The sequence below is a fragment of the Zonotrichia albicollis genome, chromosome 2 (assembly GCF_047830755.1).
Source record: "Zonotrichia albicollis isolate bZonAlb1 chromosome 2, bZonAlb1.hap1, whole genome shotgun sequence".
NCBI lineage: Eukaryota > Metazoa > Chordata > Aves > Passeriformes > Passerellidae > Zonotrichia > Zonotrichia albicollis.
In genome coordinates, this window is record NC_133820.1 from 97,664,177 (window position 1) to 97,690,591 (window position 26,415).

The window sequence follows — 26,415 nt, forward strand, 5'->3', positions numbered from 1 at the left end:
AAAGAGGTGTTAAGAGATAAAGTGCAAAAGAAAGACAAAGCTTTTCTCTCTTGGCTACTGAAATGTTGTGCTTTGTCATGGACCAGTGGCCATTGATTGCAATGTAACCAGAAGCAGAAGCTGGCCAAGGGCATGTCGGTACTTTCATGGGGCATGGTGAAGAGCTGGTGTGGTGGTGAGGAGCTGCCTCTGCAACCAAAGCCAATATCCCTAAGACAACATTTTTCTGTTTCCATGCCAATAAGTCCTGCTGAAAGTACTAATTAGCATGGAAGAAGATTAAAAATAATAACAACTGTGCTGCCTTCCCTCAATCAGTGTTTTATACAAAGTTGAGAGCATCCAGAAGCTCGCAGGAGACAACTCTCAACCTACGTCTCTGGTACCAGCGCCACTTCCCCTCATTCCTGTCCCGTATAACAAGCCTGGCTACACACGTTTGGAACCCAGCAGAGCTTCTGCCTGGCAGAGCGCGTCCATCTCGGCCAGTGCAGTGGCATCCTCGCAGGCACGGCTGAGGGAGCCTCAGGCCCGGCACCTGTACATGCACACCCCATCCCTGGCCGGGCAGAGGCAGCTTCAGGCCCTTGCAAGTCATGGCAGGGCTCCCAGGCCAGGCTCCCTCTCCCGCTCCGGCGGCTCACCCCGGGCACCGCTCCCAGGATGCGCCACAGAGCAGGGAGCACAGTCCCCAAAACAGAGGCACGGCGTCGGGCAGCCCCTGCTCACCGGCTCCAGGGGGGAGCCTGCGGGCTGCCCCAGCCCCAAGGTCCCGCTCCGACCCCGGGGACAAGGAGCCGGCTGCGGGGAGACCCCGCGGGGACTACCGGTGACCACGGCCGTCTCCGGGCCGGTGCCGTGCCGGGATCGGGCGTGCCCCGAGGCGGTGCCCGGGGAGCCGCCGCCCCTCGCTGCCGGTCCCGGCCCCGCCAGCCCCGCTCCCCTGCCGCCCCACCTCGGGCTCTCCGCCCGGAGGGACGGCGGCGCCCTCCCTCCCTCCGTCCCTCCCCTCCCCTCCCGGCTGGCGGGAAGGCGGCGGCGGGCGGAGGGGAGGCGGCGGGCCGGGCTCCGGCGGAGGGCAGCTTCCTCCGGGGCTCGGCGGCGTCCGGCCGCGGGGCGAGCGCAGCCGGGTGCGCGGGCGGCTCCCGCGGGCCGGGTGGTGCTGCTGGGGCAGGGGGTGGGGGATTTTTTTTGGGGGGAGGGAGGGCGAGTGGGGGGAGAACGGGGACTGTCGCCTCCGCCTCTTCCTCAGCAGCAGCCGGGGCAGCCGGATCGCGGCGGCGGCTGCTGCTGCTGCTGCGCGAAGGGAGCGTGGAGCGGAGGGATGTGGGGCTTTGGGAGAGGCAGGATCTTCGGGATCTTCTCTGCTCCCGTCCTGGTGGCCGTGGTCTGCTGCGCCCAGAGGTAGGAGCCAGCGTGCCCCGGCGGCGGCGGCGCGGGATGCGTTTCTCCAGGGGAACAGGCTGATGCGCTCCCCCCGCCCTCCCCCTCCCGCCCCGCTCCCGCCGTCGCCCCTGGCCCCCGCACCCCGGCTTCTGCCGCTCCCGCCCGACACCCCCGTCTCTTTCTCCCCACAGTGTGAACGATCCCGGCAACATGTCCTTCGTGAAAGAAACTGTGGATAAATTGTTGAAGGGCTACGACATCCGCCTCCGGCCGGATTTCGGAGGTGAGTCGCCCTGCCCGGGCTGGCCGCCCGGCCATCTCCCCCTCCCCCGCGGCTGTCCCCGGTGCTGCCGCCGCTCCCGCACGGCGGCTCCGGCCACGCCGCCCGCCCGCCCGCCCGCGCTGCCGCGGCCCCTCCGGCCGCCGGCTGAAGCTCTGCTCTGCCTGCAGGTCCGCCCGTCTGCGTGGGGATGAACATAGACATCGCCAGCATCGACATGGTTTCCGAAGTCAACATGGTGAGTGGCGGGCGAGCCCGGCCGGCGCCGGGGCTGTCGCCCGGGTCACGGCCGCCCGTTTGCCGTCCCTCGTTTCTCACGAAGTCGCCGCTGTCTCGGCGGGCGGCCCCGGGGCTGCGCGGCGCTCCGAGCGCTGCCCTCTTCGCTTGAAAACTTTATTTCCCTGGAGACGCGCTTTCCTCTTTTCCCCTTTTCCACTCTCACTGCCGGCGGCCGTCACCGCGAGTGTGCCGGGCCGCCGGTTTGCCCCAAGCCGCTTTCTCCTCCTGCTGTACCCCCGGGCGGCCGGAGCTCCGCCGGGCTGCTCCGCCGGGCCCCCGGCATCTGCCGCGGCCTCGCAGCCCGCGGGATGTGGAGCGGGATGCGGGGTGCGATGCGGGGCGGGATGTGGAGCTGGATGCGGGGCGGGATGCGGGGCTGGACGCTGAGAGGGATGCGGAGCGGGATGCGGGGCGAGATGTGGACGGGATGCGGGGCGGCCGGCGGGCTTGCCGGGGCCGGTGGTGGAGGGCCGCGGCTATCGGCATCTCCCTACTTCTTGCGCTCTTCAGGGCAAAAAATCCGATCAGCCCAGCTTGTCTGTGGGTAAACTCTGACATGTGCGAGTGCTTTAAGGCTTGTTGAGCAGCCAGAGCCGGCGCGGTTGTGAATGGACTTGGGAGGAATAGTATTCTAGTAGTGTCTCGGAAAGTGATGCTGTGTGGGCTGGCGTGTTCACCGATGGACAGGGAGGTGTTTAATGCTTTTCTGCGTTTTGATCCTCTCGTCTGTATACCTTGATGATCCAATGTTAGAAGCTACAATTTCTGCTTGTCGTCCTAATCCTAAATCTGAGGTGGATTTTTCATGTTCCTCAGCAAGTTACTCCTTCCCTCTGTGTCTCAGGTTTTTTTCCTTGTATTCTTCCTTTTGCAAACCTCGTGTAGAAAGACTCTGCAATGCTGTCGTTACATTTATGGCATTAAAAATAATATGTATACGTTTGGAAGCTGATCTCTCCTGTAGTACATATGATGCTAACACTGCCCTACCTCTCCTTTCAATGCACTGTTGCAATGTTACATGCTGGCGTATCTTGGCTTGATACATGTTGTCTGAATTTTCATTAATCCTGCCACTACTTTCACCCCCTCTACTTGAAATTCTGAGAGAGAAACTTTTGCTCTACGTCTCATCTTCTAAAAAGTGTTTTTGACAGAGGTACAGTTACCCATTTGCAGTTAAAAGTGTCACCAATGGCAGCCTTTCTACTCATTCAGGAGGGAAAAAAATGAGATGGTTCTTACAAGAGTTTATCTTAGGCTTCACGCAGATTCAGGCAACTGCAGAGACGCCTCATGTATTTGACAGGCTTTTCTGTACCTGTGGGATTTCTTCTCAAGTGAAAAAATTGGGAGCTGAATGAAAGCTTCTCTCTGAAGTGTAATTGAAAAATCTGACTTCACTATCCCCACTGCCACCTTCCCCACCTCTGGATATGTTCCAGTCTTAGGGAAGCATTACATGACTCATTAAATTAATATATAACACTGTGTATGTGAAGTGCCAGAGAGGCAATAAATATCAGAGAAAGGCATACTGAGATTGGAAAGAAAATTAGGAGATGTATGCTGCTTTTTGTGCCTTTTCTTTCTTTTTTCTTAGCTGCAGGAAAGCCTATTAGGTTTAAATAACTTGTCCAACCCACTGTAGCAAGGGTATAAGGAAAAGTAAGTAATTACACGGGCTTCTTATGCTAGGCTGGGTAATCAGAGCCTCAGTGATGCAGGAGCTCCTCAGGAAGATGGTCAGTTTGTCCCCAGACTGTGTGTCAGTGCACCAAGTGCTTCAGTTTCTGGCTGCCCACTCTTGCCCATTAGTTACCAGAACAGCTGCAGAGAAGTGGAAGCTTTTTCCTGTGCCCTCTCATGGAGCAATGCAAAATCTGAAAAACATCAATACAGATCTTGCAACAGAAAGAAATGATGTGTTTCTGAAGCAGGTTGCTAGAGTACTTTTACTATAAAAACTGTAGTAGTTTACTTCGAGAAAAATGAGCAGGAAGGGCTTCTGATTGATGAACACCTTACTACAACCAGAATTTCAGCTAAGCTTGTCTCACCTGCCAGAAAAAGAAGTCATCTTTCGCTAGGCACAGCTGTGTTCACATACTGCCTGAGTTGGTTACTTCACTTGTTTTAAGTAACTTTTTACTGCTCTGCAAGAATTCTCATTCTTGTATATATCAATGTACAGCGAATGTATATCAATGTATATCTCAATGAACAGCGAATAAGAGTGAAGGAACAGAGCTTTTCAAGATTACTCAAGTATTTATTCTAAGTAGTAATTTGGGCAGGAAAAAAAAGGGCCTAGTTAGTTTGAAGACCTGAGGCATAGCTGTTGAACTTCATTCTGGTTGCCAAGTAAACTTTTAAACTTTGGCATATTCTTTCATTTAATTCCAAACAGATATTGTGAGTGTTGACCTTTAGCCTCATCAGCTATTGAAATGTGTTACAAGAATTTCTCTGTGTGAACTGTGGTAGTGTGGACATTAATTCCTTTGATTTAAATCTAGACACTGGTGTAACCTTTTATAAATTAGCTTGTTAAAATTCATCTCTGTATTAAAAATAAAATAACCAGAGATTTACCATTCTTCAATTTTATGGACATAAATAAAATGTTATTACAGCAAGTTTTATTATGCTACTTTCTAGGCAGCCTGTAATATTGCTTTCAGTGACATGATGACAGTTCTTTGTAACAGGAATTACAGCTTGTATCATGCTCTTTTCTATTCATAATCAAACTGTAGGTTTATATATCATATATTCCTCTATGAATCTTTATTTGCTAACTGTTTATTAAGCTTTCCAGCATTTTAAAATTTTATTTGTATAGATATTTTTAGAATAGACTTACTGATAGCCATGTACATCTTCCTTGTATTACATGAAATGATTAACATTTCTCTTTATTTTTGATGCTGAAATGCTAAGCTGGATCAGGAGGACAGATGCAAGTATCAGAATTGCAGACCATCAACTTGTTTTACTGAAAAGTTGTAAATAAGCTGTTTCTATTTGATTTCACAACATCTTGAAAATATTGAGTAGCATTAGTGAAATTGTAAACCTGTATGTTATAAAAAATCACATGATTAGGTATTTATAATTTAAGTTACATATATATGGTAGCAAGGGGGAATTAATGAAGTTGCATATAAGAAGTGCATTGCTCAGGGAAGGGCTGCAGTCTGTTAATTACCTGCACATATGTCTATATCTATATGTCAGTGTGCTTTACTCCCCTGCTTAACCTGTACATACTTTCCCACAATTATTGCCTATTTCACAAATGATATGTGTAACTGGCTACTTAAGCACCTACCTATTTTTGTGCCTACCGCCAATAACTGCATTTAGAACCACTATAAATTGTACAGAAATATAAATCTCCAAACAAAATACTGATCAATAATACAAACAGATGTAATACTGAGAATATACTGTAAGTCATCTTACAAATAAAGAATATGGAAGATTACTGTTGCCAGGTTTCAATAACTTAGCCATAAATTTAGTCATTTTTCATTATTCAGGTTGATTTTATTTTGGTTTTGCTGTGTTTTTAGGTGTTTTGCTCACATTGCATGAATTGAAAAAGAAATAGTTCTTGTACTTTTGCTAGTATGTCAGCCTATTTCCATTCAGACAAGTGACCACAATTTGCAGTTTTTTTAACAGTCTGAGTCTTCTTGAATGTTTGGTCTGTGAATTAAATGCGTTAGTTTCAGCCATTCAATTTTCAAGCATCTAAATGCTTCTGTATCTTAGGAAGTTAAATAATCAATGCTTTGAATCTCCAAATAACCCCCTCTTTAAAGTCATTATTATAGCTGGAAGAGTAAAGTACTGTACTTTCATTTTACTATAATTTTAGAATGTTGTTTCATAGTTCATGGGAAATAATGCTATAAAGTGGATGGCGAAAACAAGGAGATTAGTGCAAAAATGAACCTTTCTTCTTAGAGATAATGTTTTGCAGAGAATAGGAAATGGGCTACTGCTTTCAGAAGTGCTGTCTGCATTGTCTTTGTTTATAGAGAGGGCTTCAGAGTTGTCCATCTAGGGTTTTTCAAAGGTTCTAATTTTTCTAAAATTAAACCAGCAAAACCCAGGAGGCATCATTTGCTATAAAGTCGTCCTGCTGTTTTGAGAATACTGTAGTCAGAAAATTAGTTTGACATAAAGTCAGACCTTAAAACAGATGAGTTGTTGTTTCTGAAAAAGATGTCATCTATTCTATGCTGTCACTCTAAAAAAGATGTAATCTCTTCTCTGCTAACACTGTAATTTTTATTTTTATGCATGTGGCTTTATAAAACTGCAAGTATGCATATGGGCATCATTGGGTGCCTGCTGATTTTTAAAGCAATTTTGACATCTTTCTGACAAGCTGTTTTAGTTTCTGCCCTAAGGTTGACTCAACTTACTACTCATTGGGACTAAGTAGTGTCTATTTGCCTTGACAGGGATACACAAATAATTTTTTTTAGGTGAATTAATTCATACTTCACCTGAAGCTCTGAGGGTGCAGAACATCATGCTTCTGTTAATGAAATCTGTCATGTCTTACTTTATATGATAAAAAATTTGGTGGAACCCATTTATGTAAATTGAGATTTGTAGCATTAGATGTCTAAGTGAGAGCTGGATTGCTAAACTCTACAAGTTTATGGAGTTGATGGAGGTCTAGAACAGAATGTGGATGCTTGGGCAAAGGTGTCTACTGTCATTTTGGCTTCACAGTCTCATACTTGTCCTCCTGTTTCCAGTCCAGGTTGGTGCAGATCTCCTGCAAATCCTCTGCCACGTCTCTGTGCCCAGGTTTTAGACACAACAGCAGCTCCTGAAATTTAAACAACTGAGTCTTGTTCTTGTCAATACAGGTGATGCAATCAAGAAAGCTTAAAATAAAAAAGGCGATGTAATAGTGCTTCTTAGATATTTTAGGTGCCTCAAGGTGTTTTGTTCGGACTCCAGCTGCCTCTCTAGAACTTAAGTGAACCTGCATAGATCCTTTGCAGTACCTGCCAGCTCTATGCAGGGGTCCTGCATAATCCAGGCATCCAAAATGACGCCAGGCACTTTTGCTTAGGTAACTGAATTGTTCCTTAGATGCACAGCCAAAGCCCATCCTCCAGGCTCCCTCTGGAATCAGAAGAAAGAGACAGTCACTATTTTGGAACAGATATCCGGAATAGATGTCTGTGTGGTTGTTATTTTTAAAATGGAAGGATTAATGTTTCTGGGAGGTGTCCTTGTTTCCCGAATGGCTATGGAGAGAGCCAAGGCAACTTGGTTAGTTTTTGAGTACACACAGTGAAATGTAACCTGTGTTTCCAACTGGAAGTGTAGCTTATATTTCCTGCCATAAACAGATATTTCCTAATATTTAGCAGGCAGAATCTTGATATTACCTCCTGCAGGAAATCATAACCAAGTTTTCACAAACTTCACTTTGAATATACAGATGGAGAAATTAAAGGAGTTGTTCTGATACAATGGTTACATAATCATATTGCAAACACCCATTTTCTGGCTAGAAAAGGATCCATGTGTGCAGTGCCTATTGCTAGTTCACAAATCACAGGAGTATAAAGTAGAATATGTAACTTTATACTCTGATTTTGCTTTTATGTATTTTATAATTTAACTTTTTAAAAATTTAATAATTTTTAGGGAGAATAGTAGATCATACTATGGTAGAAAGACCACATAGATAATTTTGCATGTATGTGTGTATATATTTGATACATGCATACATGTATTTGATAGGTAATATGGGAGGATAAAGGAAGCAGAAAGAAGTAGTGCCCAAGCAGGGAAGGATCTCCTGAGGCCATCATGGCCCTGCAGAGTGCTGTCACTGTGCTGGTGATGAGCCAGCATCCGTCCACTACAAGAGGGGCACAGCAACAGGCACCGATCTGTCACCTGCTCTCTAGTTACCAGCTGGCCACAAGATCACCCATCCTCTGCCTTGTCTCCATCTGTTTTTCTTCCTCAGTACAGTACCCATGAACTCCCCCAGCCCACCTCACTTTCTCTCTCTCTCCATATCTGTCATGTTTCATACTTCTTATTGACAGAGAGAGAGAAAGAAGTGCCTGTAGCAGACGGTGTGATAGGGAAATGACTCCTGTTTGTCCAGGGGAATTGATGACAGGCTTCTGCTTATCTGCAGTGGAAAGCAGCTACCCTGAAGGGGAAGGAATACCTGCTCATGCAGAGACAGGGAGGTAGTAAATGTTGCTGGGAGGTGCCAATAGACTATTTAAAAACCAGCTCCAGCTGCCAGCATTGAATCATCCAGACTGGGATGATGAAATAGATATGATCTGTGATGACATCAATCTGGAATAATTGCAAGCATTCCATGGACAGAAAGGGATTCAAAATTATGATTACAAACTAGAGGAATAGCCCAAATAAAGAGGGAGCAAGCATGAAGTGCTGTGTTATATAAGGAATGATGAATCCATTATTTAAAATGATAAAAATTTGGCTAAGCAGTAGAACACTAAAAAAAGGTCTTATTGGACCAGAATCTAAAGCAAGTGAAAAAATCACAGGTGCAGTATAATTGAAAAAAAACCACATCTTACCTTGGGGTACATAAATAGAAGGGTCATTCACAAGACACAGAGTTTGCTTTGTCATTAGTTAAGCCTGAGCAGGAATGTTGTGTCCAGTGTTTCCTCATTGACTTTCAGGGAGATGGAAAGAAGCAGGAAGTGTAAGGAACAGAAAAAAAGTGTTTCTAATTAAAATAAGTATAAAAGGGGGCATATGCGGGGACGTTGAAGTAAATGGGTTTGTTTAATACTGAAAGATAGGATGGGGAGAAGAAATAAAAGTTCTCAATAAGTAGGATGCTGGCAGTGAGAGAATGATGATCAGTTGCTCTTTGGAACCAACTAAATTAAGATCTGAAGAAATTAGGGAATTGATTTCCAATTGGTTTTCATCTAACTACATTTTTTGTAGCATCTCCTTTTTTCAGGTTTTCAAGAAGGGATTAGATAAATACCTCTTCCAGTGGTGTTGCTCCTGCCTTTGGGGAGGCTGGGCTAGCTGATGCTTTGAGCTGTTTTCCAGCACTCTGTTTCTGAGAATCTCTGCTCTGATTTCATTATTATTTCTGTCAGTCCTCACAAGTGTGTCTTGGTGTGGTTTCCGCTGCTCCTGCTGGTATCATGCTGATGCCTCAGAAGATGAGAAGTTTCCCATAGGACATTTGTAAATAAATGCCAGTGCCATAAGTATATGCCTTTCCAGCTGAGATGTCATTAGGCATCAACATTGTATATGAATCTTTATTATATTCTTAGTACCTTTGCGTCCATTGCACCAGGTGTCACATGTATGTTCTTTCAAATATACATAGTAATCATTGAAAAAAGTTATGAAACTACAGGGTCAGGATTTCTGTGCATATATTCATTATATATTTTTACTTCTGCTGAAAGACTTTTATAATGCCCAGGTAATGAAGTGCACTAATTTAAGTCAACAGGAATGGAAAATTGACAGAAGCTTTATGAATTTTTACCTACTCTATACCTAGCAATTTTGTTTCACTCCCTTGAAGACAGAAAGAAAAAGAGATAAAGGAAAGAGGGATATTTATACGAAGATCTTTAAAAGTGCACTGAATTTCTATTTAGATAGTTTAATGTCTTTAGTGATACAGAAAGCTTGGCAATTTGATAAAGTCATGGCAGGCAATGTCATGCTTGGCAGAAGAAAACAGACAGAGAAACTTCCATGACACAACTGCCACAATGGTCCTCAGTGTCAAATGTCCTGACTCTGCTGCTTGCTGGTGGTGGATACTTGGGGAGGAGACCAATAAACACGTTACTGCTTCTCTAGGTTGCTTTTACCATGGCCAGTGGTTTGTAACTTGAAGAGAGTACCTTTTGTTTAGGTGCCACCAGAGCACTGGGATGATTTAGTAAAAAAATCACTTTTCCCCACAGTTTTCCTTTTAATAAAGATATGATTATATAAAGAATTTAAACTTGGGTAGTATCAAGTGCAATCCATCAATACTGAAGGATAATAAAAAACTTTCAGTGGAAGAGGTTGAATAATATTAAGCTACCATTAGGGGTTTTAGCTTATCCAGGACAAAATTTTTTTTTCTCTCCTGTGACGTGGAGTCATAAAAAATAGCTGGAAGAAGAATAATTTCAAAGCAATGGTTTATTTAATATTTGTAATTGAATGTCACAGTTCCTCATAACTACAGATATTGCAAGGAAAAAAATCCCCGAGTCTGAGCATGTCTAATTCATTATTCACTATTACAGATTTGAACCAATATCTTTGGCAAAATAATTTGTTCTCTCAGCAGTTAGGAGCTGGTTACAGGTCGCTGTGATAATGTAATCTGCAGTATGAATGTAATATTGCACGCAGCAGAGAGGGAAGATAAAACAGCTGTGCTGGGAGGTCTGCAGTTACACTGGATAATTGGCAGTTCAATAGCAGTTAATGACTTTTTTCTTAATACTAATATGAATGTTGAATTTTCATTAGTTCATGGGTATGTCTCCATGGCACAATACAGCACTCTGCAGAGATGTCAGAGGTACCTCTGGTGCAGCTAGTAGAATTTCTGGATGCTGTGAAGTTATGTCAACATGGAGCTCTGTACAGAATGGTTGTACCAGTGGGAGTTGGGTCTCAGAATAAGACTTGTCTCACAAGCTTTAAATAGGTTATCTGCTGTATGACCAGCATCCAGCCAGAGCTGATCATCAGAGTGCCCTTTAACAGAGAGGAGCACTTCCATAAGGTAATATTTTTTGTTCTAAAACAGGTATTTAAGACAAGGACAACTGGTCCCCCTGGAGTGCCTATCTGGAGGTACTAATAGGGCAATGGGATGGAAAAGACAATGAGAGGAGTTGACTGACTTAGGATAAATGTTTTTTTCCAGTTCATGTTGGAATGAATTCCACCTGTTTCTCCATCTTAACCTGCCTTTTTGAAGATAATTAGAAGACAGCCCTGAACTGGCACACAGCTGAGCTTTAGTTGACTAAGTAGTATTAGCCAGCAGGTCAATGCCCTGCATGTGAATTCTGTGCACAGTGTGAACTTGCAGAGGGTTTTTCATATAGATTTTGTGTGAATTCTGAATCAAAATACATGTAGGACAGAGAAGATAGGCTTTGAAAGTAACCTCAAATGCATGTGATTAAAAATAGGTCATCCCTTGTTCTTCAAATTGAGATGCAAGATAGCTCCACTGTCTTACTCTGCTGGTCTGCTAACACTGAAGTTACTTGAAAGAAAGAGTTTCATTCCCCTAATTATGACTTGTTCACACAAGGGATATTTTAAGGTTTCCCATTCTGGTTGTTCCTTACCCATCATGGCTTTAGCACGTGAGCTCATTGCTTAGCTGCAATGTCAAAGGTTGGGCTGCAGTCCAATGCAGGTGCACCTGAGCTCTGCTGGGCAGGGTCCTTCATGCTTTTGGACTGGGCTGAAGAACCATTAAAAATCTGAGGTCTTTGCCTTCCAGGAGCTGCACTTGGCTGTGCAGGGAATCAGAGCCCCTGTCACATTTTTCAGTGGGGAAATAATTCAGGAGGAGTAAGAAATTGAATCTTCCAGATTTAGAAGCCTAAAATATAAATTAATTTTCTTTCTTTATCAGATGTTATTTTGTAAACAGATGACTGTTTTTCTTGGTGTTTCCTGATGACCATTTTCCCTGGTCAGGTGCTGATTTCTTATGCTACTGTGCCTTTTAGAATGCACTGAAAGATTGAAGTTGAAAATACTAGATGATACAAAATTGCACTTAAATTCTCAATATTAGTGGATAATGTGGTAAGTCTTGTTGTTAAAGATACAAAGAATTTATTTAAGCCTTTTTTCATAATATAACACACTGACATGTCGTTTTTTCTCTGCATCAGAAGTGATTTGCTTTAGCTTCTGACCTCCTAGGCTATTTAGATAGGAATCCTGTGTTAGTCATTTGGACTTTCTAAGCATTTTCCAATCATTTACAATAGGTTTCTATTTGGATAATAAAAGTATCACCCAAACCAAATGGAACTTTACATAGGAAGAGGTCTTCAGGATTTGCAGAACAGGATATCTGACCCTTAGTTTTGGTTTTGAGCCACAGAGTATGGCACTGCTAAATTTCAGAGTTGTGGTGCTCCTGATATCTGTAGAATGTCAGTACTTACATGCTTAAGCCCAGCACGTGTGCTCAGTCATGCACTTGTTTGTCAGTCACTAGCATGTATTTGTCTCAGCAGTTTCCCAGGTTTGATACTCTCTGGAGGTCAGCACATGCCAGCTCCACTGCTCATTGGCAACTTGGATGCAGCTAGTTGTGCTGGGAAATAAATTAATCTAGGTAGAAACAAATTGTGCTGTGCAACAACACTTGTCCTCCAGACAAGAAAACTCCTTGGCTCACTTCATTTGTTAGGTTAGATCTATCCAGAAAGTGCAATTCATTGCATCCCTGTGAGGTTACATAGCCATCATTTCTAGTGGGAGAGCTGGACTCTCCAGAGGGCCATGCAGCTGGTTTGATTGGCAGATCTGTATTAGAAGACAGCTCATTGTAGAGCTCAATGAGCTTGTAGATAATTCATTGTGCCTTGTTTCTTTCCATTCTCTGTACAGTGAATGTGGCTTAAGACAAATGCTCATCTGTTACCCTTCTGGCAGTCAGTGACGTGAATGCCACCTGCATTGGTGTCAGAGCTGTCAGCTCTTCTTTTTTTCCTCTTTGAGAAAATAGGTGGACAGATATTCCCTGCATGTTGGGAAACTGCTGTTGCAGGCTTGTTTATGAGGGGTGAACTCTGTCTCTTGGTCTTGCGTGGCTTCATTCCCCTTTACAGCAGCTCCATGCAGTCCAAATGCTGCATGGTGCCCTGCCTGACTGAGCAGAAAGATGTGGCAGGTGAGAGACAGCCACTGAAGAAGAGAAGAAGGAGCTTGAGGTGGAACACAGGGCAGCTACACTGGGCAGTTTACCTGCATTTAAGGTCAGAGGAGATGTTCACTTCAGTTTAGGTAGATAAGGGTCTATAGGTGAAGGACTTCCAGCATACTTACTTTGTGAAAACAAACTAAAGAAAGTACCAGAGTCCCATAAGCAGCCTTTGTTAGGTACCTGGAACGTAGGTGCAAATTAATTGCACAGATGGGATGGACTGAATTTCACTTTAACCTTGTGTGACAGAGAGAGCAGGTTGTCCTTGGGCAGTAAGGGCTTATGCAACGTGTAGAGAAGTAGTTAGCAGTAGCTGTGTGTGTTTGTGTGATGAACGAGAGGTGATTAAGAGAAATCAATTTTAAGGAGGAAATACCTCATTTCCTTTTAATCAAAAAAAATGTCTCCTTTGGCATTTCATCCTTTTTTTTTCTCCCAGAAAAATGGTTGAGCTAGCTGGGGAATAACTTAGCTATTTTAAAAATGCTGATTATCTGCCTGCAATTCTTTTTATAAACCATCCCCCTTAAATGGACAGGAAAAAAAAAAAGAGGAATAAAAAGATGGGCAGTGAATTAGCAAATGCATTTAAGGTAGTTGATCAGCTTATCTTTCCAGCAGACCCACTTTAGTCACATGCTCATATATTATTAACCTGACTGCATCAAGGCTAATACTGTATGTCTTTCCCAGCATACCCATTTATGTGGCATTGGGTGCCTTTTGAATTGGATGCTGGTGCTGTAATTTGGAAAGGGAAGCCAGAAGTTTGCATAATGTAATCTTGTTATCCATTAGTATAATATTCTTTATTGATTTTATAAATATCTTTGTAATACCATCATGAGTGATCTGGAAGATGGGATACCTCCCACGCTGGTATTCTATGATTTCATGATCTTTACATTAAAAAGAAAAGCTTTAACCTCCAAAAAAGATCCCTTTTGCATGGCCTTCCTCAAGGAATCACCTAGCCCTAACGCTTGTGGTGTTATGCATTTCTTTCATTAGTCAGATCTATAAGGATCTCATTTACAATCTTGCATTATATTCCTGTAAGTTACTTAGACACACACATGTATGGACACATCATTTAGTAACCTGCTGGCACAAAGGTTTCTATATGTGCAAGGTGGTCTAAATGAAAAAAGAATTACTCTACTGAGATGTAAGTATATCCATTAATTTGACTGCTGGTGCTCAGTGAGCAGCTGTCTTTAAGACAGAAGTCACAGTCATTTACTGCTACTTTTCCCTGCAAGTCCCTGAATGATTTTTGTTAATAGCTTGAGCAAGTGACCAAATCTCATGAGACTCCTGTATGAATCTTCTGCAATTTTTCTTTCTCATCCCTCTTGACTTTTGATTATTCACATCTTTTGTGCTGGAAAGCAGGAGGCTGGGTTTTTCTCATCATTGTTTTAATAGTCTTTTTCCTGGGATATGTAGTCTCAAAAAAACCCCAAAAACAATAAACCTCGAAAAACAAACAAAAAAACCTGTTGTAGGAAAAACCAAATCCCTCCCTCTCTCTCAAAACACTGCTGAATGAAGAAACTAAATGCAAACATAGCTTGCTACTCTCTGACACACAATTAGCTAGCTCTCCTGGGCTTGATGCTGCAAAATATGGTAATGGATGAGTTCTAAAATTTTTTGCACCTCTGTATACCATTTGTTTTTAACATTTGCATGATTTTGAATGTCATCTGTACCCTAATGTGTGTGGCACTGTTAAATCCTATGTCTCTTTATATATTCATGTTATTGTGGTCCCCTTCATGATCATAAAACAAGAGCAAACCTGAAATAAAATGTTATGATGAATCTGTACTTAATGGCAGATCACTTCGGAGGGATTCGATTAAAACATGGCAATAATGCAGTAACCGTGCTGAAGATTCAGAAGATGGATTTAGTTAATTGCTTCTAGAGGACACAAAATTAAACACTACCTTTCAAAAATGAGTGATAAATCTTCAGATACATGGAAATAATGGGTATGAAAAATTGACTAGATGTAATGTTGATGAAGGCAATCAAAAGGATGAAAGTGTCAGGATTACTTTTCAATCTGTCTTTGAACTGTGGTCATCTATCACTGCAACTAGATTTTGCCCTAGCTCTTACTGTGGCCACTAGTACATTTCCATCTTCTTCTCCGTTGTTCCCTTCATGTCTGTTATTCTGTGGTCATCTTTTGTTGTTAGAAGGGTGATATTTTTTCATCATTTTGTGCAGCATAACCAACCCCCTGCCAGTTAGGCTGTTTCATATTCTTCAAGATGCCCTTGCCTACAGCCAGCGCCCCGGCCTCAGTGCTGAATGCTCAGCCTCAAGTCCTTTGCCATGTTGCCTTTTCTGCTGGTGTGGCAGAGCTGTCAGTAATTTTATTTATTTATTTATTTATTTATTTATGTTTTATGGTATGCTAATTTCTTTGAAAACAGAAAGTGCTTATTTTTAATGATCCTGTTACATGACTTACTTGTTTATTTATTTTGACTTTTGACTTGAATAGCAGATATTTGTGCTGTATAATGAAATATAAGAAGGGTTATATTTATTAAAAAGGTTGCTGTACCAGACCTTTGAAAAAAAAAATCCTCCGGTATACTCCTACCCGTGCTTTTGCTGCAATGAGCCATACCATAACTGTGACTGTTTCTAATGGCGTTAGAGAATGCAAGGAAGGAAGGTGGGAGGGAATTTTTTGATGTTTAGGTTACTCTATGATCACAGTGGAGTGAAAGTTCAATTTTATTTGGTTATCATCACTCAGCAGGGACAGGGTATCTTGATTGTTTTTCACAAAACCCATCAGTAAAGAGGCAGGCGCTCAGAAGCAGCTGTAGTCTCCATGTCATCAAAATCATGTATTCAATAATCCTCCAAGGCAGTTGTTTTATTGATTGACTGAAAAAACTCCAGAGGTGACTAGTTTAGCATATTATGTCATATCAGACTTCTGAGGAACATATTGTCTTTTCCTTTCCAGGGCAAATACTGTGTCAAATTTGGCTGTTACATGCAGTGGTGCAATTCCAGTGGTCAAAGAGAAGAGGTTTTGGCCCAACTTGTGTTGTCTGTCATACAGAACGGCAGAGGCGAATCCATCCAGCACTACTGCCCATATCCCAACTATCAGTTATCCCATTGTGTCATCGTAGGATGGCACCAGAGCTACATATCTTCACACCAAGAGCAGAATTTTTAAGTAGTTAGGTATCATCACCTGAATTTTTAGGTGCTTTGAAGGGCAAGGAATGGCCGTGTTTCCAATTCTGTGTATAATCCCTGAAAAACTAGGACCCCAACATTGTGAGTATTTGAGTGTGGCTAAAAGCAGCAGCAGAATTGTATGTAATTACAAAACTGAATTCAAAAAACACTTCAAATCTTCATTTCTTTGATTTTTTTTTCAGACATTACCTGTCGCTTGATATGTACAAATTTTATGATTCATCCTGCCCACTCTTTCTTTTTTTCATTTTTTAAACAAAAGTAGCACAATATGTAACAGAACTGAGGCTGTGTTCAGTTCAACATCTTCTTACAGATGTGATCAGTATCACTCCTCAGGTTTGCAAGAATATTGGCTGGAGCTCTCAAATGACGATGTGTTTCTAAAACCTGCCCTTTTGCATTAATTACTCTCCAGCTTATCTTCTTAATAGAGGGTACTCTTTAGTGGCCAATAATAATAATGCCAGTCAGGATTCCTGCTGATATCTTTCTAGTGTTGTTATGTAAGATTTATGTATGAAAAGGAGATTTTTAATCTAGAGGTCTAGGAAATAACCAGATCCTTTTCTGGGCTCTAGGTGTTGCATGTTGTTTGAGCACAAGAGACTAAATAAGAAACTGAGGATTCTCTTTGGGCATGCTGTTGAAAATGCCTCCCTGGAGCTAATACTCTCTTTCTGTCTGGGTGAGATACAGAAAGGAGCTTGTCAGGCTGAGCAGAAAATAGAATTTGTGTGCAACAGGCTCTGTTTGACACTTAGAGGACTTGTCTTTCTTATTTCTGTAGTCCTTACTGTGCTGCAGTTCATGCTGAGGGCTGGCTCAGCCTGGCTAGCTTGGGAAATGAGGAAAAAGAAGGTGTTTTGAGACAACCTCTCCCATTTTCCCCTTGAGCTGTTCTATTCTATCTGATGGAGATCAAAATATTTTCTTAATTCTTTTCAAGCTAAACTCCCAGTGAATAATATGAAATCTAAATAAAAATTTGTTATATCAACCAATAGGTCCAACACCATTTTTTCCCTTTGTTTTCCCTTTACAGGAATAAACAAACCAGAGTATTAAACATGATAAAAGGGGAGGCAACATGTTTTTGTTTTAATTATTCAGTAATTTTTAGAGCCTTGGTGTCATTTAGAGTTAGTATGCATCCTAAAGAAATTTTAAAAGACTGTACAGTTCAACAGTTACTGCTGGACCATGAAGAAATATCCCCAAGAACTGAATTTCCCTGAGCTTTATTTTATTGTAGTGTGTATCTGTGTTTCTTCTGCTGCCCCACCACAACTCCTGACTTCCAGAAAAAAACGTAGTGGGCGGGCCATGTACAGACATTGCTGCCATTAGGTTACTTCACAACAGATGCTGGAAAACATTCCTGAGTTCTCTAACCCCAACCAGCCCTACCAGTAAATTCTTGGAGCACTGACATGTGGTTTTGGCCCCTGCTAGCTCTTTCCAGGTTTTCCAAGCACTGCCAGGAGTCTGCAAGTGCCAGAGTTGCTTCTGACACCCAGCTAACATATGGACACCCCATTTTGGAGGGTGAGATTGTCTAATAGTAAGGAATTGAGATGCTCGTGCCAGAGTATACATTTAATATTCTAGTCATGTTTAATCCACTAGTAGAGAGATAGCTATAGAGTCTCTTTGAGAAATTTATCTACTGATCTGCAGGCCTAATAAATTCAGCTTTTTTTGTGGTACCAGAAGTACTGTCTGTACTGCATTTAACCTTATTAAGCATCCTCACTAAGCCATACGTGTTGAACTTTTAAATGGAGGTGAATTCTCAGCAGGAATTCAGAGTTGGTAAAAATTCCCTGCAGTTTTCTGTGACAAAAGGCTCCAGTGATGTTTGCAGTTTAGCTTTTCCCAAATAATTTTTTTCTGGACAAAAAAATTATGTGTGCAGGGCTCCTGGCTCAAGCCTCAGAGCTACAGCTGATGCTGCAGTGGCAAGGTATCTCTTCTGGGTGCCATGGCCAGTTGTGTGATGCCATCACCTTGTTCTTTTCATCCTTGGCACCATTAGAGTGCTTTTATCATGCAAATTTAGCTTCCACCTTCCTTTATAGCACTCCAAAGAAATAATTCATAGTCAGTATGTATAAGAGATGAGGGAAAATGTGTTAATAAAGTTAACATGGATAAAAATTTGTTTGATGTAAACTGATCAAATTAGGTGGCTTTTTTAATGCCATATAGAATTACTGTGGAGGCTTTATGTTAACAAAATTTTGTATTTTGTAATCAAATCAGTGGAAAAGGAGGCCAGGAGACATTGCCATTCCTAGCAGCAATCTGTAAGATTTCTATTAAAAAATGCCTTCTTGGCACTGAGCTACCTGTGTGCTCTGCAGGAGGACCTCACGGGGTCCAGAGTCTGTTTCTGCCCAAACATGTCCTGGCTCAAGTGAAGAGTCTGACAAGTGAGATGTGGGCGAGGAATAGGTAGTTTACAAATCCAAAGCACAACACAATCTATAAGGGGATGGATTACCAGAATGTCATGTTTACTATGTGTTTGAAATAACTGGAAATCACTTTTCATTAATAGGTCTCAAAGTTCCATCTAAAGGTGCTTAAACGTCTTGTACTGGAGGGCAATAGATGAGAAAGGAAGCATGTCCTAGATCCTTCAGCTGACCAGTGAAACCTGTATTCCTGAGGTCTGGTCCAAGTTTTTGTGACAAAAGCTGGTGCTGTTCAGCCCAGTAGGTGAAGATGTGTGGACTGCAGCTGGGTGGCCAATGTCCATATTAAATGCTGAGAGTTTGCTTTGTAGAAGTAGTTCTGGTTTGGTTCAGTGGGCATAATTCATAGTTGGTGCTCTAGGTATGCTTATGGAGAGCACCTCTGGCTTGTGTCCATCCAAGTTGTACGAAAAGTTGTAGATCCCCCATCCCTGAAAGCATTGAAGGTCATGTTGGATGGGGCTTTGAGCAACCTGGGATAGTGGAAGGTAGCCCTGCCCAGGGCAGTGGGGTTGGAACTAGGTGGTGTTTAAAGTCCCTTCCCATCCAGAACTCCCTGTTACTCTACAATTCTGTGGCATGCTCCAGAGCAGGTTTGCAGCATGCACCAAGGTGTAGAAAGGGAGACAATTTGGCAGATGCACTTCAAAAGCATATTCCCAATTAGAACCACAGTGCTAATATAGACAACTCAAAGCCATACTGACTCCTGTTTCTAGAATTAATTGTCATTTCATTTTGGGACACTGAAGCACATCTCCATCTGATGTGTTACTTATTCATGACTTAATTAGCAAATACTTTGAAGTGATACCTTCCTCTTTACTCTCATTTTTTGACTGTTTGTGAGTGGCAGTGATAAACAGGTGTAAGAAATGCTGTGTCAGTTCATACCAAATGTGTCTTAGCCCAGTATCATATCTCTCACTAGGGCTAGTATCAGATACTTAATAAATAACAAAAAAAAGAGCCGTGTTTCCCTGGAAATTCTCCCAGCATCCATGACTTTGCTTCAGGAATATATGTGGTTGCAATTGGTTTCATAATGCTTAATCCAAAGGACATTAAAATAAATTATTCTGCTTATTTAGCCTATGTGCACCTACATGAAGGGAATAGCTATATATAAGTTTTAGCCACGTTTTTTCTTGTACATCATACTTTTCTACAACATATTGTTGTAATTCTCATCATCATCATTGTTAGCTACGCTCATTAAATCCCCAGAGCTGCCCAGTGTTAACTACTGACACTGCCATGAAATCTGCCTCTGTGCACACGTGCAGATTTTGGAAGTTGCTTACTTTCACCAGCTGTTGTCTCTGAATGTCAGAAAACTTCCAGATGCAAGCAGTATAAAGCAGTGTGTGTCTGTCTGTGGCTGTAACAGGGAAAAGCTGCAAACTCTACCTTAAATTTCTGGACTTTCTAGTCCAGAATTTTGCAAGCAGCAGATCTTTTGCATTAATTTGCACTAGTCCTCAAAAATCTTTTGGAAGTAATGTTTGAATTATGCTACTGGGAATTCAGGAAGAGAAAATCCAAATGTCTTTGAATATTCAGTCATGGATTAATGGAGACTATTCCTCAAGCTCCTTTTGCTTTCAATATCGAGCTCCACGGTATAAGGTAGTGTGTAATCCCTGAGATGAGAGTTTTTGATGACTTCAATGAACTTTAAAAAAAGAAACTGTAATACATTTTGAAAGAATTTAAAATCTGTATTTTTTTAATGCAGAATAGGAATTGAGAGCAGATGAGGTATTCTTTCTGTAACTCGTGACTCCTCCTTTCTAAAAAGATAAAGCTTCAGAACTAAGTCATTGTGAAATCTGGGGCAGGAAATCCAATACAACTCAGGTTTAAGTATTGCATCTCAGGGAGTGGACAATAATTTGTATTTGCTTCATAAAAAAAGTGGAAAACAGGATTATTTTCCTGTAGGGAGGTCATTCTTGAGGTATAGAACCTGAAGACAAACACCCTTAATCAGGAGTTAGTGGCAAGTCCCCCAGTGTCTAAGATTAGACATAATTTGTGCTTCCTACTACACACACAGACCTTTCACTGACATAGTCTTAATTTTTCAGGATGTACTTTCTCAGGTTCTTTACCTCAGCATATTCTTTGCTGTTATCTACCCTCTACCAGTGTAGAGTTTTCCAGATAAGTCAACTGCTGTAGTTTCAGGTGTGCTGAAGAGCAGGAGGTGAACAGAAAGTGGGCAGACAAAGGGAGAAGCTAATCCTTGCTGCAGAGTGCTCAAAAATCCCTCCAGTGGTTTATTTCAAGTGGGTTTTTTTTCAGTTCAAAGACTTTTTTCACCAAATGACCAGATGGTGCAAGAGAATTCACAAGTACCTAGACATTCTTCACCCTTCCTTTAGGACAGCTATGAGTTTTTAGACTCCAGTGTGGATTCCTGCTGTGATCAGATAGGAGACAGACTCAAGGTGCCTTTTGGGGAATTAAAACTCTTAGTTTGGCAGGGTATAAAGAAAAGGCTCTTTAGAAGGCTTCTGAAAGAATTCTGGAGTTTAGGGCAGGAGCACACCAGGTAGTAGACTTAATATTATTATCTTAATGCTGACTTTTTCCTATGTACTTCTAATTTAATATGAAACTGAATACTGAATAATATAATACTGAAACACTTACAGAGATGTTGCAACAAAACATTGATTTTCTTCAATGACTTTTTTTTTCTAAATTACATTTTCTCAAAATCAATATATTTTGGCAGACAAATTTTGATGATACTTTTTATCATTGTGGGATCAACTACAATGCTATTGGAATCTACTCATTATGGTCCTAAGCACTCCTAGCAAAGTAGAGTGTGTATGTAACAAAGCCACTTTCTCTGTGCCTGCTGAATCCCTTTGGCAGAAGTGGGAAAATAAAGATTTAAAATAGCTTTTGTTTACTTAGTACTGTGGCACAGCTGACCCAGGAATGCAGAAGTGGATTAAAGCCCAAGCTTTAAAGTTCTGTTGTCACTGTTATTTTAGACAGCACAGGTAAAACCAGTATTTCAGCATATGATGACCACTCCTGTGGTTTGTAATTTAGTCCATGTCATGTTCTAGGAGGTCTCTGTTTGAAATCAGTTGATTGCATAGATATGATTCACCATTTATTTGATTATTTCTCTTTTAGGGTTCTTTTTTAGGGTTTTTTTTCCAAAAAAGTGTGCCTAAAAAAATTTAATCCTTCCCAGTGGGATCCACATACTTTCAGAGAAAGTAAGCATCACATACCTATTAAATATTTCTCTGAGGGTTTATAGTTTCAATCAATTCTGACTGACTAGTCTCAAAAGATAACATGTGAATACAACCTATTAGCCAGATCTTTATAAGCCATTGTAAAGTTACATCCACTCAAAAAGGTCTGCTGCTCTTGGGGTATTGTTTCCTCTATGAAGTTGGCTGAATGACTGCATGAAGTGTGTGGCTGTCACTGTGGACAGGGCAGATGTGAAGGGTTGTCAAGCTGTTTTATCTGATGCAGGCCGAGATGAAAGGTGTAGCACTAGGACTGGGTGTGCCAGCCAGCACTGTGTGCACAGATACAGCAGCTTATCCTTAAACACCCTGTCAGCAGGTTGAACTGAAGCAGAGCCAGACTAAGAGTTGCTCTATACCAGGATTGTAGAAGTCATTAACTGATGCATGCATTGATTAGATTTTTAATTCCTAGGTAAGACCACAGGTATCACAAAAACCACAGAAAGCCCTCAGCTCTTCAGCACAGACTTAGAGCTGGGGCCATGCTGGGATAATTATGTACTCCTTAAGATCCTGCTGTTCTGCTTACAGTCCAAGCTCAGGAAAGTAGGTCCAGGTATGTGCAGTGATGTGGCATTTAAAAGCCATGTCATTGAATTAGAGTGATTGCCACTGGAGGAGCAAGACTGCTTTACAAATTGCTTTAAAATAGAGGCTGAATCTCTGTGAATCTTATGCTTGATGCATAATTTGCCCATTTATTTTCACAATAGAATTATTTAATATGTTTTTTACACTTTAACCACCACAGAAAGTACATCTTTTATATCCTTAATAACTTGTGCAGCTACATATATATTATTGAATTATAGTGAGGAGGAAAGGAAATATTGCAGATGAAACTGAAAAGGTTTTTTGAAGTTGCAGTATTATCAGTGGTGTCTTCCAGTGAGGTTGCTAGTAGCAAGCAACAAGCTGCCTTCTTGCCAGAACCTTCTGAATTGCTGCAGAAAGTTTTTTTCTTGTTCTTGGTGCTGACACATGACGTGCATCTCAGATGGTGGCCTGGGAGCATTGTCATGCACCCAATACAGATGACAAACTTGTTTCTTTGATGAGATCATCCCATCACTCAAGACATGTGCCAGCACCTGCAATATCTCACTTCTGAAGTTAGTGCAGAAAACTGTGACTGTTTTGTATCAATTGAGATTTGTTTTTAGAGGTGCTTTATGTCATCTCTTGTATGAATAGGAGATAGGATGGTATTCTAATATGCTACATTTCAATAGTTTAGTTTAGATTCGGTGCACTAGAATAAAGTTATGGATGTAATTGATTGCCCTCCATAAACTGCCCAGGTTTTGCTCAGGTTATTTTTGGGGGAAAATGTTGTATTTTCTTCCTTTGCCTGCAGAATAATTTAGAGTGAAGGTGATATTGTTTAACTTTAAACTTTATTAGTTATATCTATGCATAAAACAATCTATTTAAATTAAATGGAATGATGATTGCAAAAAATATCTTAGGACCAATATTTCAGAAACATGCTGATTTTAGAAACATTTCACAGAGGAATACAATAAAATAGGCAGGCAAAAATCCCAGCTTCACAAATGTCTCTGTATTGAGTCCTGAGAACATATTAACATAAAAAATTATTTCTTATAATTTTGGGTATATCTTACTGATTCATTAGACTTCTAGTACTATGTGCATGTGAGGGTACTAATAAATGTAAAAAATATTCGTTTATTTGGCATAGGCAAGTATGTCATTATTTATAACTTCTTGATTGCTTAATAAAACATTACTCATCTGGATTGTCATTTTATTTTCCTTTAAGATATCTTATCATATTAGAAATTAACACAGGCAAACTTTGGACATTTTACATAAATATGTCCTGGCCTGTTGTCATTTAATTTTTCAAAATAACTTTTTTTTCGTACAGATCATGTTTCTGCTTGAGCAATTCATATGTATTTTTGTAGTGTCTGAACTGCTTCTCCTTGTAAGGTAGGCATTTGCCTCCAAAGTAGAGTCCTGTGTTGCACTCAGTCTTCTGCAAGTCTTCCAGTTAATGTTTTAGAAAAGTAAAATCATGGATAATTCTGTATTCTCAAAGAGAAGGAAGTAGAATGAACCAACACTAAATGTTGTATTGTTTGACTAAACTCTGCTTTTTGTTCCTGTGCATGAAAAAATAAGGCTTTTAGGAGTATCCTTCTTTCAGATCTATAATTCTAACAAAAATAACTTCTGTTTTCATTACCATCTTGAGCATTTCTTTTCCTAGTACTTGGACAAAATTAGAGGATTAAAAAATTTGTTTATTTTGAAATTTATTTTCTTTTGCTGGAGTTGCTGAGTATTTTTTAAAAATAAGTTGGATGACTGCAAGCAAAATGTAGAGAAACAGTACCAAAAAAAGCCTTCTTTTCATTCTGCACTTGCATTATTGTATTTAAAGTTTTCAAAACCAAGTGTTGACCCATACTTATTAACAGGTTACTGTTAAAACTCTAAAGTACACTTTTTCATTGGTTTTACTGCAGGGACTGATAAAAGCAGTAGCAATTCCAACACTCTCCCTTCTGGCAGTTATTTTAAATGGTCTTTTATACTTGGAGAGTTCATCATAAATTTCTAATGCTAGTGCCAATGGAGTTTGTTACAAGTTCTGGTACTGCAGTGACACAGAGTGCGTTTCATAATGCAGCAGAGTGGCCACAGGAGGAAAAACCCTCTGAATAAGCTGGAAGTGACTTCCAAACTCCCAGAGCATCCCAGAGAGTCCCTGGAGGCTCTGGGCAGGTTTTCTGCTATGTTAATTAAAACCAGTTTGTTTAATGTAGAGAACCTGCCTTGATTATAGTCATAAATTTCTAATCCATTTTTTGTCATGTCTTAGAAGCGTGGATGATTTCTGACAAGAATTATTCATTCTGGCTTAAATGTTTTTATCATGTTCTGGAGAGGAAATATGAGCAAATGCATCTTCACCTTTTGGGAATAGAAGTGGTTTTAAAAGATAAATATGTCTTGCCATTTTTATTATTTTCTATATCACAAAGAAACAGAGAAATGAAGAGTCAGGGATCAAAAATAAATTATTCTTCCCAAATTTAAATTTCATCCTGACTACCTAAATTTATTGCCCTGCCAGAAATCAGATAGAACTTGAAATACTTACTGTCCCGTCAGAGCCACTAAATTTAGTCAAATTGAGAATATTTAACTGCCACGCATTTGAGAGGTCTCATAAGGAGCAGGTTGCTCCAGTAGAGTGAGTGACACAGGTGAGGGGAGGCAGGGAGTGCCTGCTCCCTCCTGGGAGCCTTCCCCAAGGAATTGCCATTTCCAGACCCATGCTGCTCACCCCAGGTGATGGAATGTTGCAGCAGCTGTGGTGTTTTAATTCTTCTTCCCTCTTGCTGACAGCACAAACCTCTGTACCTGCTTCAAAGGGAGGTTGGCAGCTGCAAAGGGAAAAAAGGAAAAAATAAACATGGTGTGTGCTCTGGGTCAGCTTTGTCAGTGTTCTGTACTCTGTGCTCAGCCTCTGCAGGAGCACAGCCCCAAGGCCCACGGTTTGTCATCTGGCTGCAGGATTTCCTTTCAGCTCATCCATTCCAAACCCCCTTGGGAGTGCCAAAGTTCTGGGCATTCCAGGCAGGCTTTTCCACTGTCCTTCTGACTTGGTTCACAGGGGCATTGTGGCACAGTGATGGATGGAGAAAGGGTGGAGAACAAGGGGGAAGCTTTGCCAGGGCTGTTCAAACTGGCAATGATGTTTTAAGTCCATGCCACTGTGAGGCATGCTCTGCTCAGAGTGTGAGTTACAAGCAGTCCTGATGTGAAAGGTTTTGCTAAATAAAAGTGAATAAAGGTGCTTTCCTGACTTGGTGTTGTAACTGGAGGAAAAATGCTTTTAAAATGCATTTACACAAAATGTTTTTTTGTGGAAAATTTTAGAAAAGACAATTTCAAGGTTTATGGTCCATTTAAAAACACAATTTGATAAATGACCTGATACTTCAAGAGTAAAATATTTTATGAGTAAAGCCTTATTTTTCCCTTACATTGTTCACATGCTTAGCTAGTTCAAGTACAACATCATGTACAGTATTAACTAGCACTTTGTTCTATGCCACATAATCTTCTTTACATTTTAAATTTTAAAACCAGAAAGCACATTCTGTAGGAAGATCAGGAAAAAAAAGTCCAAATAATTGTTAACAATTAGCTAGAAATTGTTTACATCTCAATGAAGGAATTGCAAATTGGCTTAAGGTTTAAGTGGCATCACATCAAACACAAGAATAGTTTCTCTAACCACATGATACACTCTATATTAACACCCTAATCCTGAGATAATCTCTGCTTATAGTGCACAGATATTGAAAATATTAAGAGCAATCCAGAGTCATTAGAGGAAACATAACATATGCATACCCATGAATAATCTGTGTGGTGGTTGTTTAGAACAGCTGTGAGGAAGAGGTGGTCAGTGGGATTTGTTGA

At 41.2% G+C, this 26,415-nt stretch overlaps 1 protein-coding gene across 1 annotated transcript in view; it reads left to right on the forward strand.

Annotated features, from left to right (window-relative positions):
• The first annotated feature begins 897 nt into the window (after positions 1-897).
• The window catches only part of GABRB3 (gamma-aminobutyric acid type A receptor subunit beta3), a 114,991-nt gene continuing 89,473 nt past the window's right edge, over positions 898-26,415 (forward strand). The window contains exons 1-3 of the mRNA XM_074535747.1: positions 898-1,404; positions 1,578-1,669; positions 1,837-1,904. Of these exons, the coding sequence (XP_074391848.1) occupies positions 1,325-1,404; positions 1,578-1,669; positions 1,837-1,904 (240 nt within the window). The 5' untranslated portion in view covers positions 898-1,324. The remainder of the gene's footprint in view (positions 1,405-1,577; positions 1,670-1,836; positions 1,905-26,415) is intronic.